Source organism: Ptychodera flava, chromosome 6 (genome assembly GCF_041260155.1).
Source record: "Ptychodera flava strain L36383 chromosome 6, AS_Pfla_20210202, whole genome shotgun sequence".
In the NCBI taxonomy this organism is placed as follows: Eukaryota; Metazoa; Hemichordata; class Enteropneusta; family Ptychoderidae; genus Ptychodera; species Ptychodera flava.
The window spans coordinates 15,936,398-15,951,667 of record NC_091933.1 but is presented as its reverse complement, the minus strand read 5'-3'; the positions used below and the strand labels follow the sequence as shown (position 1 = coordinate 15,951,667).

The window sequence follows — 15,270 nt, the reverse complement described above, 5'->3', positions numbered from 1 at the left end:
TGCACTTCAGTTGAAATACAGTACATTCAGTCACCATAGTTATTTCCAGAACGTGCCATATATTCTTCTGTAAAGACAAATCAAGCACTGTCACAAATTTTTGATGATACTGGAGTATATAAACTGAAGCAGTAAAAGCTTCTTTTTGTATAACTTAACCAAGCTGTGTATATTTATCACCAGATTTTCTTTTGTTGTTATATGGACAATGAGTCCGAAATAAAGTTTATAATAATAATAAAAAAATGGATCACCAGGATAAATTTATTTCACATGGAAACTTTCACAATTTTACCTTCAATTGGATACATCATGGTACATGTATGACCGTAACTCACTTTCTTCAAGCGTTTGTAAAATGATCGCTATACAATCCACAAATGTTTCGCTGGCTCTCTATGGATCTTGAAACATATACTGTGGTGCATGCAATTTGCTACAATGTTATTTACGAGTCAAGTCCATATTATCACATGCTATGGGCGGTGTACGTACGGTTTGTCGTTTTTTTATTTACGAGTTGAGTCAACATTGGCTAATCTTTGCTCTGAGCGAAGTGATGCAGTACACGGTACACGTAAAGTTTGTGGAAACTTGAAATAGCGTTGTTACTCTGAACTGGAGTCAATTACTCCATCAGGTGATATATTGACAGTTTGGTCAAAAACGTGTCCATTCAACTGACTTATGGTGACAATGGTGTCTGCGTGTGTGCGTGTGTGTGGTTGATTCAAAGAGGAATGCAGACTAGACTGAGTACAGCACATCCAAGGTCTACATGAGTAAACACAGAGTAGAGCTCTGGTGTATAATCAGATGCACATGAAGTATTAGATATACAAATCCCACAAAATAGAACTAATCCATTCTGATTTGGAACCTGACATGATATTCTGGCTGTTTAGAACAGACACAGCATGCACTTACAACAGTCTCTAAACATCCCAAGTGTAATAAGCACTGGTATTGTCCTATGTGGAAAACTTTAAAACAGGAATACATGCATGTGGATGCACATCTTTGTGAAGTGGAAATCTTCACAATTAGTCTACAGTAACATCAAAATTTGAATGGTACATTCAGGTTTGACTTCTGCACTGCTGTTTAAGGACACATGTAATGCGTCAGAATCTCAAGTGAGTAAAATAAAGATGTTTTGGTTTACATGTACAAAAGATAACAGAACCTTGCTTAAAACACAACTGTAAATCATCATTTTAGTTCAAATCAAAGTTTGAACTGCCTTCTGGGAAAAGATTTCACATTATACCAATGTTGGCACAAAATTACACTATCACAGTTTTGTCTACACAAGAGTCTGCTGTGATACAACAGCGAATAGCGACCATTCACAGTGAGCATCTTACCTTGTGTCCCTGTCAAAATGTGAAAAGCTCTCCACAAGATTGCATTTCCACTTGATATCTTTACTGCACACATACGGCACCAGTTGCCGTGGCAGGAAACACTCAGAATCACTCTCTGGTCCAATTGCTGTGGTGAAGAGACGACTCTCCAATTCCTTAAGACGTCTGAATTGGTCCCTCACATTTGTTATCTGTTTCTTGACCTTACTGAGGATGAAGGCATCTGATCCATTGATGGAAAATGCAGCTAAATCAGAAAAAAAATAGATTTAAGAACGCTGTTGGTGTATATTCTGAAAGTTCAAGTGCCACTTAACCCCTGGTTATTTATTTCAGCGTTTACAACCTTTTCAAAACACCTTTTCTTTGAAACCATTTTGTTTTTTATAAATCTGGTGAATAGCAGGCTTGTATTTGTTGACTCTTCAGGGATCAGTAAATCCATGAGTTTTTAGTTCCAGGATTGGCAATTTTTGCGCTGCCAAGTTTTTCCACAGTTGCATACACCAGTGAAGTTACACAGACCTGTATGATGAAGATTGTACCACAGGATGTAGGACTAATCGATTAAACACTGGTCATGAAGACCTCAAAATACAGGACAACTTGGCTCACTCCTATACACTTGTTTGCCATGATGGTTAAAAAGTTTGTAAGTCAATGTAACTAGATACATGTATTAAAGGGTCCGTAGCTGCAAATTTTTGATGATTTTTTTCACAGATTTTGTTGTGTTTGTCAACTACACTGTCTTGCCCTAGTCCTCAAAGTTTGCCGAGATACACAGTGTTGAGCTTGTCAACTCAGCCTGTACATGTGTAGACTGAAATTGTTAGTTTTGATGAGTGAATTCTGGCCTAGACTAGAATGCAAATGTAAACAACAACAGTGCATACATGTATGCTGTGTTGACAAGCTATAATTTGTGTCTGAACAAGCGTTCAATAGTTCTACTCCAGAATAAAAAGGACGCAATGAGTTCTACAGACTTAATACGCCCAAGAGATCACGTGATGGTGGTACAAACCAACCCATCCATACGAGCACGACATACAGAATTACACGTATTTCTATGCACGTTTGCACACGTGGGTTGTTCGGTACCATGAGTCCATTCGTATTCCAGGTTTAGTTTGTTGGGAGAAGAACAGCACAAAATTGCAAAAAAGTCATCAAAAATACAGCTACTGACCCTGTCAAGCCTTAAAAATGAAAACTGATCAAAGTTGACTAGGGCTAAAGACAAGAACCTAGCAAAATGCAGCAAGGAATGTTCTTTTGTCATTGAACCGTGAAAGATTGAAAACAGAAACAGACATATTAACCGTAATACCTTCAGAAAAGTAGGATACTGTTTGGAATGACTCAACTAGTAAGCATATTCCCTTGCGTTTATAAATACTTTTCAAGTTAATGCCTACCAAAGCCCCCTATCCTCCTCATTTCTTTCATAAACAAGATAGCAACATATACATGGCTAAACTTAGAATTACTCATGTATGCCTACAGATATATATGTCAGCTACACCTTGACGTAAATAGTGTAATTCTTGGTTGTCTGCCATCTACATTTTACCTCTCAAGTTACCATGGAAACCACTACACAATGTTGTTTACAACGCTATGTATGCATTAACAGGGGTTTAAACCCCAATGCTTTCCCTTTGCACAAAAGTTTCCACAATGTATCGACTAATTATAGACGGTTACTTTTGAAAAGGACACTGATGGTTTTGAAAGCCACTCAAGCTTGAGCAATCCTATCCTATTGCTTCATAGTTCATTACGCCATGAAAAGAGCACAAAAACATGCCGAGTGAAAGGGCAGAAAAGCGTGATGGCATTGTGTTCTAACACTCTTGAACTGTGACCGGAACACGACAGAATATTTCATCAGCTGATTCATCTTGTCCAATTACTGCAGCTAAGCACAGTCTGTTTGCATGCAAAGTAGAACTTTCCTTTTATAAGCAGATGGTAGAAGACAGACAGAAATTCAACCTCACCAACAGTACACAGAACTATACAAGCTTATACTGTCCATGCCAGCTTTTTGTCGCATCTGAGCCAAACCTAATCAAGGATTAACATGATTAAGGAGTAATCACTAATATGTGCCACAGTACTTTGTATCATTGTCTTGTTTTCTGCATTGAAGGATTCAAAAACATTTTCTCTGACGCCTATGACACTGTCACATTTTTGTTTCAGTCAATGCACAAATGGCTAACCAGTATTCAGCAGGGGATTGTAAGTCTCTCAGACAATGGTGGAACTGTCACTGTAACAAACTTCAACGCTGTATTCAGTGAAAAGCACACAGGAATAAATTAAAATCCCTGACGAGAAATTTATGTCATGAGACAAAAAAGTAGAAAATGCTAAAATCAAACACAGTAACAGAGAAATACATGAGGGAAGAAAATTAAGGGTGCAACTTTGGTCTGCTACTGTATACTGGGCCAATCTTGGGTCATCTTCTATAGTGTACTGGTACATGTACATGCCGGTATAATTCTCTCACTGAATTTATTTAAGACATATCATCGGGTTGTAGACTTTCTTGTACTTCTTCAAAACTAAGTCCTCCAGAAAATCTTAGACACTTTACATTATACTTTTACATCTATTTCGTCAACTATGGTAGTACTATTACTGTAAAAAATATACTAGACTGGACTTATGGAACACAGGGCAACTACTGCATTTAATTGTAATTTGGTGTAAGAAAAAACAAAATTTTGCATGTTCTGTTATTTATCCAGTCAATCAGGGGTTGTTGGATCTTAAAAGCAGATGCACTAGCAACATAATTCCTTCAAGTTTTGGTATCAATTTGCCCTTCCCAACCATCCCCCCCCCCCACCCCAAAAAATTAAATAAAACAAAACTTTTTCACACAAAATCAGCTTCCAGAGATCTTGTTTATGGAGTATACCACCACGTCTTTCATGCATACTCATGAACAAAGATAAACAAATTTAGTTCACACTTTTTCAATGTTCCAAGTAGTCTTATGTTCTTCTATCATTGTTCAAATTATGAGGGGGTTTTAAGTTGTCATAATTTGTGACCCATTTTTTCTCAATGAAAGCAGAGAGAATACTGCGTCAGAGCCGTGCATTCATCTGGCTGACCTTGTACCAGCAGAACCCTCATTGTGATTTTGACGCACGAAAAATAAAATTGGACTTTTACATTTTACTTCCCTACTCCAAACCAACATACTAGTAAATGTTTCCAGTGTGTCCAGCTGTCATGATCGATGGCCCCTCAACTCTAATGAGAAAAGTTAGTCTGTACCTTGGTACATGGTACAGTTGTACACATACATGTAGTTACCTAACAGCACTTTCACACAGTGCTGTAGTCCAAGATCAATATGTAAAATACAAGAGTTGCATGGAAATGATAAATATTTTTATGTGGACATAAACATTTACTTAACAGAATTCACACCTACTGTATCAACCCTTTACACAGGCCATACCCCGGGGGGCAACACATTGTAGCATACACTGTCCTGGATATCTGAACTGAATACAATTTCTGAGTGAGAATATACAATCCCTCTGGCAAGACAGAGAGTCAATAGTCAGAGAGAACTTGTACACACATACATCCACACATGCAAACAAGAAAGTCAAGCAGCTGAGAAATGGGCACCTGACCTTTCACTTTTCTGAGAAGTCAACAATTCTATACTTGCTTTTTGTCATCCTCCTCACAAAACCGGCACTGTCACATACTTGCAATGTATGTCTTGAAGACCTCAACAGCATGCTAATGAACCAAAAGTCAGCCACTGTGTATGCGTAGTGGAAAGCATCAATCCAAGAAAATCAGAATAACTGTCTCACCGAAACAACAATGAGTGTGAAAACTATTTTTTTAGGCAGAGGCTACATGTCATGGTATTTCGACAACATTGGGATTTAGAAATTCTACTTGTGTGAGTGAGGAGGATAACTGAATGTCTGATTAAATGTCTAATGGACTAGTACATTTAAAGTAGATTACTTTGTCTCAGTACGAGATACGCCTACGTGCACTTAAAAAGTACAAGTCTGAAAAACATTCACAATCTGCAAACTGTATCACAAAGCTGTGATATACAAAGCAATGGAATTTCGCAATCTGACAATCAAGATATTATATCCTGACCTCTCTTTACTCACCGACAAATTTTAATCCCTTCAAAGAATCCAATGAAGTGTCCTGTTTAACCCTTTGAGCACCAAAGTCAATTTATGTCGCTTTTAGAAAATATATCCCAGTCAATTTTTTTCACCTTTTTGCCAAAATTTTGATAAAAAACTGTAACCAATGAAATATGTCAATTTTGTTCAAAATTATCAAAAAAATTACAGGAAAATTCATAAAAAAAAGGTAAAATGTTGCACAAAAATTTTGGTGGGAAAAATTACGGCTCTCAAAGGGTTAATCCGGCGGAGGAAATAACAAGCTTGCAATTGGACTTTAATCATATGGGGCGCTGACTCTATTAAATCTCTCAACCATATGTAAGTGTTTATCTAATATCTTCAACTGAGGGAGAAGAAAAGTCTTTTAAAAATCAATGGCATCTCTAGGGAGTCTTTCTTATCATTAGTTTTCCGCCATTAAATTGTTCATGTCCTATTTTATGTTTCCACTCCTTGTAAAAGAAGGATAACTTCAAAAGAGTTTTCCCTAAAGGTTAACTAGGGTGAGTAGAATCATCAACGAAAAATTAGGAGAGGTGCTTACACGTTGCTCCTGTACCTGATGAGTAGCTGTTTGTACTAAAACAACAGTTCAGCTGATTCAGTGAACACTGGTAAAGAAGAGAGCCCCTATAAATACACCATTAGGGATTTGGGGGAATTACTGTTACGTAAAAGGACCTGGACAAACAATAGAAGAGGTCGTTGGTTGCTGTATGTGGTAGGGTTAAAACAATGGGTACAAAAGTCTTTATTCTACAATAGAGGCCAGAACTTGGGCGCAGAACAAGGGGAAAAGCCAACTATGAATGGAGGCCCTTGTTTTCTCATAAAAAACTTACTGGCTGACTTTGCAATTCTTTTTACAGCAAGTTCTGCTACTTACGTACATTCTGACATGGAGGTTGAAAGAACTACCTCCGTGATTCTGATGAGAACATATCACTTACTCAGAACAGTGGCTCCCAGCATGAAAAAAGGTCTGAATGACCAAGCAATTAGAGTAGACATGTTTTCATTTAGTGTCCTATATATGTTAATGATCTAGTGAGTCGTCCTGACATTGTCAGCAAATACTGCTATGGCGGTCCAATTAAAATATCAATGCTTATGTCTTTCTGATCATCAGGTAAATATGTCAACCAATGGAGATTGTACATCTATGGTCAACCTAATCAAGTTTTCTTTTTCAAATCAAAGTTTAAAAATATTTTTGGAGACCACAATGACAGCTTAAGTTTCCACATGGAACATGCTGAAGTAAAACCATGTAAATCGTTGTTTCCAAGACAAATACTCTGGGTCAAAAATCTGTAGTAAAGGTGTAGTTTGGTCTGAATATTGAACTTCAGCAAAACATAGACCCTCCGTTTTAGGGTCTATGAGCAAAATGAGGTGAGTATCAATGGTGATGGTGTCACATCCATTCATTGCACTATCTGGCATAACTTCACAATATAAATATAGAGCTATACATGTACTCCCATTTATTTTATTTATGTATATTTTTTTTTTATTTATTCTTTAATTCGAGAACGTACTCATAAAACCAGAGGAAAACACAAAAAAAACCTTACTCTAGATACATGAAAATAAAACAAAACTAGACATACTCTTCACTTGGAACACAACTTCACAAGTACATAAAGTTTAAAAACATTCTGAGAAAATCTTGCGCCAAAAGTTGCTGTGTCGAATTATATCAAAAGATAAAGCTGCTGCGATGAGATTTTTGCTTTCCATCTAACGAACGTAAAAATGATATACTTGCGGTAAAACTTGAAAAAATTCCCTGATCAACTGTCAATGGTTGGATTGCCTAGGCGTAAATCGGTGTCATGCACGTCTGAAGGTCATTATGTCGTTTATCGAAGTTGATACGCGAGACAAAACACACCAGTAAGTAAACTAAAAGTTCTCTCCTTACGAGAGACCGTAATCCGTCCACATGAACATTGGGTAAGAAAATCTGGCAGTCGCCGAGTCAGAGCGTTCAGTGTATGATTATTCGCACAGAATCTGAGCGCCTAAAGTAAGGACCGTCAGTGTATGCAGTGCAGAAAAGTGCGGACGAACGGTGAAGCCCCTCGATGTGCGATGGTCATCCGTAATCGTCACTGTACCCTTCTAACGTCTTACATAATAATCCGAAACTCAAACACACTACTTTTCAAAAGCATACACGTAGAAGAATGGTTCGGCCACGATGACAATACCTTATGTCAAACATTTATATAAACGAAGATTAATGTCTAAAAATGCAATCATCAATACTTTGTGAATAAAAAAGAGCACATGACAGTTCGAATTTCATGAATCTTCAAGAGAAATTCATTGTGCGTTCGTATACTTGCTACCTGGAATAGACAAACAATCTTACACTACAGCCTCTATGACCGATAGTATTGTAGTGGCTTTGCGCTCTACGTTTGTATTCAACCCATAGCTCAGAGTTCCATCCAAGGTTACTTACCTGAACTGTCCTGTGGATGACGTCCTAGCCAGCGCAACTTTGAATTTGGGGGTCCCTTGAGTTTCTTCTGCATGGCCCCTTGCTGGTTCACCTCCGAGTTTGCTCTCGATGTCGAGTTCTTCTGTCCGATATGCCCTTTGCCGAATTTGACGACACTGGCTTGTCTATCGGTGCTGTCATCTCCGCTTTTCTCTTCCCTGGCGTTCGTTGAAAGCTTAAAAAATAACAATACTTGGCACAAAAATGTCACAGTGACAATAATGACCAGACTTCGGCTACGCGAGCGACGGAGGAACATCGTTGTCACGTAGTTGGTGAGTGTAGCTGTGCAATATTTACCGCTGTCTAGTCTAGACTCCACCGCAGTACTTGGACACATACAAAAGTGCGGGAACTTCACACATTGCTATCTCACGGCAGTGGAAAATCATACACTAGGGCTAGCTGTTGTTACACATGTTATGCATGTTACCAAATCCGGCTTCTTCTCCTCTCCCTCTTGAAAAAGCTTACACAGACCGTTCGTTCTGTGTGGTTGATACAGCGACTAGTTCGCAGGTCGGCGTTTTCTGCATATGAATAGCAACTCCTGTGATCCGGTCCACAGCTCAGACAGCGAACATACTCACAAACGATTTCTCCCGTCGCTATCACTAGAGGGCGACCTAAAGAACTACAGGTATTTCACACACACACACTCCGGGTTCAAGGTGGTCTGAGGAGCTTGCTTTTCAGACAGTAATCGTACAAAAGCACGCGATTCAATCAATATTTTGAGCATTTGTAAAATTAATATAACAAACATAAAATTTCAATGCTTTATCATTGAAAAAACATCAAAAGTATCGATGGATTATGGTTAATGTGTTCACAAACTATAAAACAACAAAACATGGTCCGAGGATATTTTCATTCAAGGATGTGGAAAATTGTCAAATTTGTAAGTCATACATCGAGTAAAAAGTTAAGTATGCTGTCACCTGTCATTTGACGGACAAAAGTGACATGCCATAATATCTCCAAATCAAACATTGACTTTTTTCACAGACTTAATCAGTCTGCCTTCTGATAACTCCTCTAGCACTAGTTTTTAAACCGGTAAACTCAGTGTCTTACTCGGAAATAATAGTAGTATGAATAACAACAAGCCCCAAAACACTATAGAAGCTGAGAGATATTTGCTCGCATCCTTATTCTTCTGAGGATCTTGTAAGTTGGGAATAACTCTCATATATTGGGAATATTATGAAAACAGTAAGCTTAAACACTCGCATACGATGCTTGCCGACAGCGCAGTTTTCTATCTTTAACCAATTTGGCTGTATCAAACATTCTCATAGGATTACTGGAGGGTGTCAAATTTCTGATACGTTTCTTGGAAATATACATATTCCGCTCTGAATGGGTTTTTGAACAGCTGAGAAAACGGGAAATTAAACTGAGAATTTTCCTGAAACGACGAGGCAATGGTGGGCCAGGTTTTTTTTTGCTTGGGCCAGTTGTGGCGTTACTGAAATTTCCCTGGCTCTAGGGCGATGGTTTTCAGAGACAGACGACTTCAAGATGAAATGTCAAAACTACATCAAACTCTATAAATTCTTAATACAACGTTTCGATGGAGATTTTATGTTGGCTATCACTGAGTGCAAGTTGTATCCTGTCCCCGCCATACCGTCACTGACTCAGAGTAGTAGCGGAATCAGTTTTTCTTAATCAGCTCTGTTCCGGTATTCAACTTTGACATTGAAGCATACCAAGTTTCCTCGCTGAAATGAAAGACCGCCATGACGATGCGGAGCATGAGCCCTGGCAGGTATGTGTGGCGCGCCACCTAGTGTTGGAAAATGGCCAAATGGGTGCCCCTCCATGAGAGAACAGGGATCTGTGAAAGTTCTGCTGATGGCAAAGAGTATAATGCAAGCTTTTTCTAAACATATTGTCATATTCTCTTAGTGCGCTTCTAGTAAGAAATTTTATTAACACAATAGATGTAAAAAATGCATTTTCTCTTCCTTTCTTTTCCTAAGCATGTTTTTGGTAGGGTCTATGATTATCTCCGATTCTCTTGCATTTTAAGTGACTCCTCAGCAGCAACCCTAAGATGACTGCACTTATGCAGTATTTCATTCTTGTGTTCACTGATAATACATGAACTGTCCATGGTTTCTTAGAAAATGTAAGCTTCCATCGATCGATTTGATGTAAATATTTTAAGTACGGTAATGTTTGTATACCAATACATTCAAATGTTTATTCGTATAGGATAAAGCCCGAGTACGAGGGCTCTTCTGGTATATAAAGTCCAACCCAACGATAAAATGTCGAGGCCGCAGGCCGAGACATTTTATCGTAGGGTTGGACTTTATATACCAGAAGAGCCCGAGTACGAGGGTTTTATCCGACTTAAAAACTATCGCCCCTAACTGATATATTTTCGTTTTCAATGTGTTTACGTCAACCGTCCCCTTTGTCAATGTAACATGTTTAGGATATGAATTAAAACTTTTATTTGAGAAATAGCCTTCCAATGTAATGGAACATCCTATAAATGCCCTAGGGCACATTATATAAATGCCCTAGGGCACAGCAGATTTTTGTGTTGCAGCTGGTTTCCGCTGTGTTACCAAATTTGAATATTAAAACGTACCAGATGTCTACAGAATATGACATGTTCACTTTTGATTTGACAGTACTTTACTACGGCGCTGTCATTTGTTTCTGGAATTTGGTGACCAAGGCTTTATGAGTAGATAAAACACCCTGAATTGAGCACTCTGATTGGTCAATCAACAGTAGATAGTTTTACATAACAGTTAATGAATTTTTCATTCTTATGCCGAGGTTTAATCTTCTCTGTAAAATGAAATGCAAAATTTAAATGATTGAACTATCTTCGTTTTATTTATTAATTCATGTCTTTGGTCTATATATGATACCATTTTCTCAACTGAATTTTCTTTTCTTTTCCTAAGATCGATAACCTTGTCATTTTTATCGGACAGGAACTATATATTGAATGTGGTGACCTCAATCGACTTGGCCTATAATTTTTTTCTGACTCGATTTCAGCGGTATTATATTGATACAAGACACCTTGAGGAGAAATGAAAGCGCTCGCAACCCTGCTCTAGTATGTTTTTTATCTGCTTGACGAATGGTACCTTGCAATCTTGGCTTATCCTGTATATTCTTTCACGCCTGGTAAATAGCTTTCTTTAAAGTTGAGAAATTATATGTTCGATTTTCTGTCATGTTCAGCCTAGTGCTTCATCAATGATTGACAAATTGCAGTTAACACGCAGAACAAATATGTCAACTGCACTGCACTGAAATAACGGAGCCAATTCTTGTATTACCTATTCTGTTCTTGTAACCAATGTAACACTGCGTAATCTATGTCGAGCACACAGTACATGTATATGGGAAATATTGTCATTCTTGGAAGTCGACTGAGTCAACGAGGTTCACCATATGATAAATACCGGTTACATTAATGTCTATGATAAATACCGGTTACATTAATGTCAACACCTTCCTCTCAATTATTAAAACAAGTGATGATGTAGTTTCTCCTGTATCACTTGTTTTGACAGTTTCCTAAGTTTTGAGCTCTGCAATATAAATCATGTCGATAGTATGTTGGTGGTGACATGGGAATCTCTGGGACCTCTAATGTGTCGGTTGTCATGATGGTCGTCCTCGAATGCCAGGTTAATGTGTTTCTCCATCAATATACTCCCAGAAATATTATTGAACTCAGCTTTGACCTCGTCTGATTGTTCACCTTGCGACGGCAACACGTGTAACGGTGAACCGACGCCAGAGCTCCCTTTTACGTTTTCTACAGGTGTCCTTCTGTCGTTATCACTTCGCATGCGCTCTCGTTCTGAAAAAAATACATACAAATGGAACTAATTTGTAAATCATGCCCAAAAATATTGTCAGTGGACAAAGTAAAGTGACAAGTACATCCCATAGGCATGATTAGCACTTATAGAGAATAGCATTACCATTGTACCCGTGCGTTTCGCATGTGTCTAGATCGACTGTTGCAGTACTCGGGAAAAGGTACACTTAATTTTAGTCACCCATTATGCATTCAGACGCGTCGTCCGGTATCTTTTCTTTCTTTTGGTCATGCAGCTGTAGGTATATCTGAACGCTGTCAGTGACTTTGGGTAATTACCTCGTCTTTATTCAAACTGACATCTGTTAACGTCGTATACATGTACTAACCAAAGATAGTAAAAATACCTTGTAACCTTCGTCGTCTTGCCATCTCCAAATCGTTCTTTAGTTTTTTCCTTTGAGATTTCGCCCGCACAATAATAACGATGAGTAATACCAACAAAGCTGCCCCAGTGACGTAATAGGCGTAGTTTGCATGGTTACGGCTTGAAACCGATGTGTTGCCATCGTTACCTTCTGAACGAGAAAAACAAATTATGTAATAATTTCATGCTTTATAGTCAGGTTTTCAAGAATTGAATTTGATTTCTAGCTCAGCAAGTACAGTGAACTCATTGTCGTCATTCTTCTGTTTGAGAGATACAGCGAATGTATATATTCCTGTTTCAATGTTTTAATATCGTTAGTTTGATCTCAGTAAAGACAATCCAAAAATAACAAAATTCCGGTTCACCGTATGATTTTGTAAGACGCCTACGACGAGAAGCAAAGCCTTAATTTATTGTTCTTGGCGAGGGGGCTTATTAGCACATGAAATTGAATAACACGTGAAAATGCTAGCCATTTGCGAAAATAGAGGAAATGGTATATACAGGTAAAATAAAATAAACGAAGGCAAGGTATGAAATATTTAAACCGACCATACAATCACGGTGAAATGGGAAAAGCGAAGATATCCTGTTATTTGTGGAGGAAGATTTAATCAGAAGGAAGAATGCGTATAGGTCGGAACTCACCGTCTTGACGGTGACATTCTGAAGTCGTCTCGTTACAGACACAATATCCAGAGGCATTATCGTTGTGATGAGTACAATTCAGTGACGCTGGGACATTGCCATTATGGCTGACATTAAGATCTGCGATGATAGGGAAAGGGTTACACGTTAGACAAGTTATAGTAGTACAAAATTACAGGGCATGACGCCAGCTCCATCCATCTCGTGTATTTAGCATACTACAGGGCCGCTTTTCGACCTTTTGATAAATAATGTGATAAAGATTGAACTGTTACATTTCAACTTTATTCAATTAATCCTTAAAACTCTTGTATTGTAACCAACGGTATGTTGATAGCTTGTCAAATCCACATTTAGATGTATAATTATAATATCCTCACCCAGTGGAATTTATCCTACTAATTCCTTAGTGATTCAATAGCACTCTGCGATTCGTTACCAAACATTCGACTTATATACTCTTACTTTTAAAATGTAAAACTTAAAGGTATGGTTCGTGCATAAAACTAAAACAATGAAATATAAGTATTTACACTATACAAAGTTATCACCCTGAGCAGCAGAAACAATCACGTGATATGCGCTGTGCTGGATTTTTGGTGACATCAATACTTACTCGCTAAAGACTCCTCCTCTGTCAAACACACACGTACGGAGAGGGCGCAAGACAAAAGAGGAATAAGAAATCTGTGATCGCATAGAACCATCGCCTCTTAAAACAAGAAATGACACAAGGAGGTGAACCACAAATTTCTGATCATAAGTACAGGCCGTGCATGCCTCTCTGGTCACAGTAGTCCAGTCCTTCCTGAAAATATTCTTCAAATCTTGATTTACAGTCCGTGTCCGGAGAAAAGAAAAACACAGATATATAAATAGATGGATACCTAAAAAGGAACGGGTAAACAGTCGATAGTGGACAGTTTCAGACAATACTGGTGCTAGTCCTTTTGTCCTATAGCTGTATGACATTTGACGTCGTCAACTTCTTTTGTGGCATATACTTCAACATATAACGTTCACCCGCATCTTGTCAGCGTTGCCTCTCCCACAGTTTTGTTCTGTGTTACGTGTTTCTGCCTCTTTAATGGGAAATTCAGCAAAAGTTGTTTGAATACATTGAAAAAAGTATGAAACGTAATCAAACATACTCACTGTATACTTGATCATTTGACCTCACAATAAACTGCCACACAATGAATGCTATTGATCGTTGATAAGGTGGCACATATCTTACCTGTATGGAAACAAATGTTACTGCTGTATTTGCGGTCTACGCGTACGTGACGCCCTCTACACTTCGAAGTTCATTTCTACATTATAATCCGAAGGCACGGGCGAAAATAGTTGATATTGTGACAGTGACCTGGACATTTCCTGCAGGGGATATTGACACACGGTTATCTGACCATGCGCAAAGAGTCGAACTATTATTTTCTGGTTTCTATTGTGCGTTCAGACAAGCGTTGTTCTGTTAGACCTCTACTGTCTATGCTTGAACAAAGCTTGTACGGAGTGTGCTATCATGGCAAGATAACACAAAAAGCCTGTGTAACCTGAGCAGTCAAGCATGTAAACTTTTCAAGTCAATATCTGTGACAATAGATTCACATTTGAATAGAGCTACAGGTAAGGAAGACAAAACCCTGAAAACTAAGGAAGCGTTCAGTTATTACGGCCGGGGGTGGGCCGGGCAAAATCCTGGGGTTACCTTAAATTTGAAAACTTCAAAGGGGGCGTAATGTATTTTTAAAAAGCACAGAGGGGACACTTGAATTTCATAAGTATTCGTCCCATCAAAAACGCAGTTTCAGTTGTTATGTAGGTCATTCCCCCCACACTCATCATGACCTGAGTTCAATTAGTCTAGAACATTCCCAAGGTCACTGCCCTTGATGACCTCACAACCTTGAATTCAATTAGTCATGTTTGGAATGTTCTGGAAAGTTGATTAGTTGTGTAAGGGAGATAATTTTAGAACAGTAATTAGCATGTCAATAAAAGTTCTAGATTGTTCTTATATGCCTTTATAAAAGGGACGTGCACACACTTCCAGTCAGACTTTTGGGGATCGTGTCTCTTGTGTGTTACTAAACTCCAGCAGTAGTCATTCTCAAGACTTTTCAAGACCTTCACTGTCAACGCTGGATTTATACTGTGGACTTTGTGCAGCTTCAAGCCTGCAAGCCAAAGGACTGTTCATTCATTCGACTGACTGTTACAACTCTGAGACTGGAGCTTTGCCGTCCCAGCTGAGATAAGTAGTCTGTACACTTTTAAAGCTTGTACTCTATCCCTGA

At 38.4% G+C, this 15,270-nt stretch overlaps 2 protein-coding genes across 2 annotated transcripts in view; both read right to left on the bottom strand.

The window, feature by feature from the left end:
* LOC139134975 (uncharacterized) overlaps positions 1–8,622 on the bottom strand; it is a 44,187-nt gene extending 35,565 nt beyond the window's left edge. The window contains exons 1-2 of the mRNA XM_070702093.1: positions 8,046–8,622; positions 1,368–1,614 (exon numbers count right to left, since the gene is read on the bottom strand). Coding sequence (XP_070558194.1) covers positions 1,368–1,614; positions 8,046–8,424 — 626 coding nt within the window. The 5' untranslated portion in view covers positions 8,425–8,622. The remainder of the gene's footprint in view (positions 1–1,367; positions 1,615–8,045) is intronic.
* A 2,299-nt stretch (positions 8,623–10,921) lies between these two features.
* On the bottom strand, positions 10,922–14,379 carry LOC139134973 (uncharacterized). Its single transcript, XM_070702092.1, has 5 exons — positions 14,208–14,379; positions 13,587–13,797; positions 12,971–13,090; positions 12,300–12,470; positions 10,922–11,931 (listed from the first exon to the last, which is right to left on the bottom strand). The coding sequence occupies exons 2-5, from the start codon at positions 13,675–13,677 to the stop codon at positions 11,669–11,671; spliced, it is 645 nt and encodes a 214-aa protein (XP_070558193.1). The 5' UTR covers positions 13,678–13,797; positions 14,208–14,379; the 3' UTR covers positions 10,922–11,668.
* Between the last annotated feature and the right edge of the window lie 891 nt (positions 14,380–15,270).

Coding starts and splice junctions, on each gene's coding strand:
- LOC139134973 (XM_070702092.1), bottom strand. CDS start 13,677: ATGGTTCTATGCGATCACAGATTTCTTATTCCTCTTTTGTCTTGCGCC. Junction 12,471..12,970: donor AGAATGTCACCGTCAAGACG/GTGAGTTCCGAC, acceptor TTTCTCGTTCAG/AAGGTAACGATGGCAACACA. Junction 11,932..12,299: donor AAGACGACGAAGGTTACAAG/GTATTTTTACTA, acceptor TATTTTTTTCAG/AACGAGAGCGCATGCGAAGT.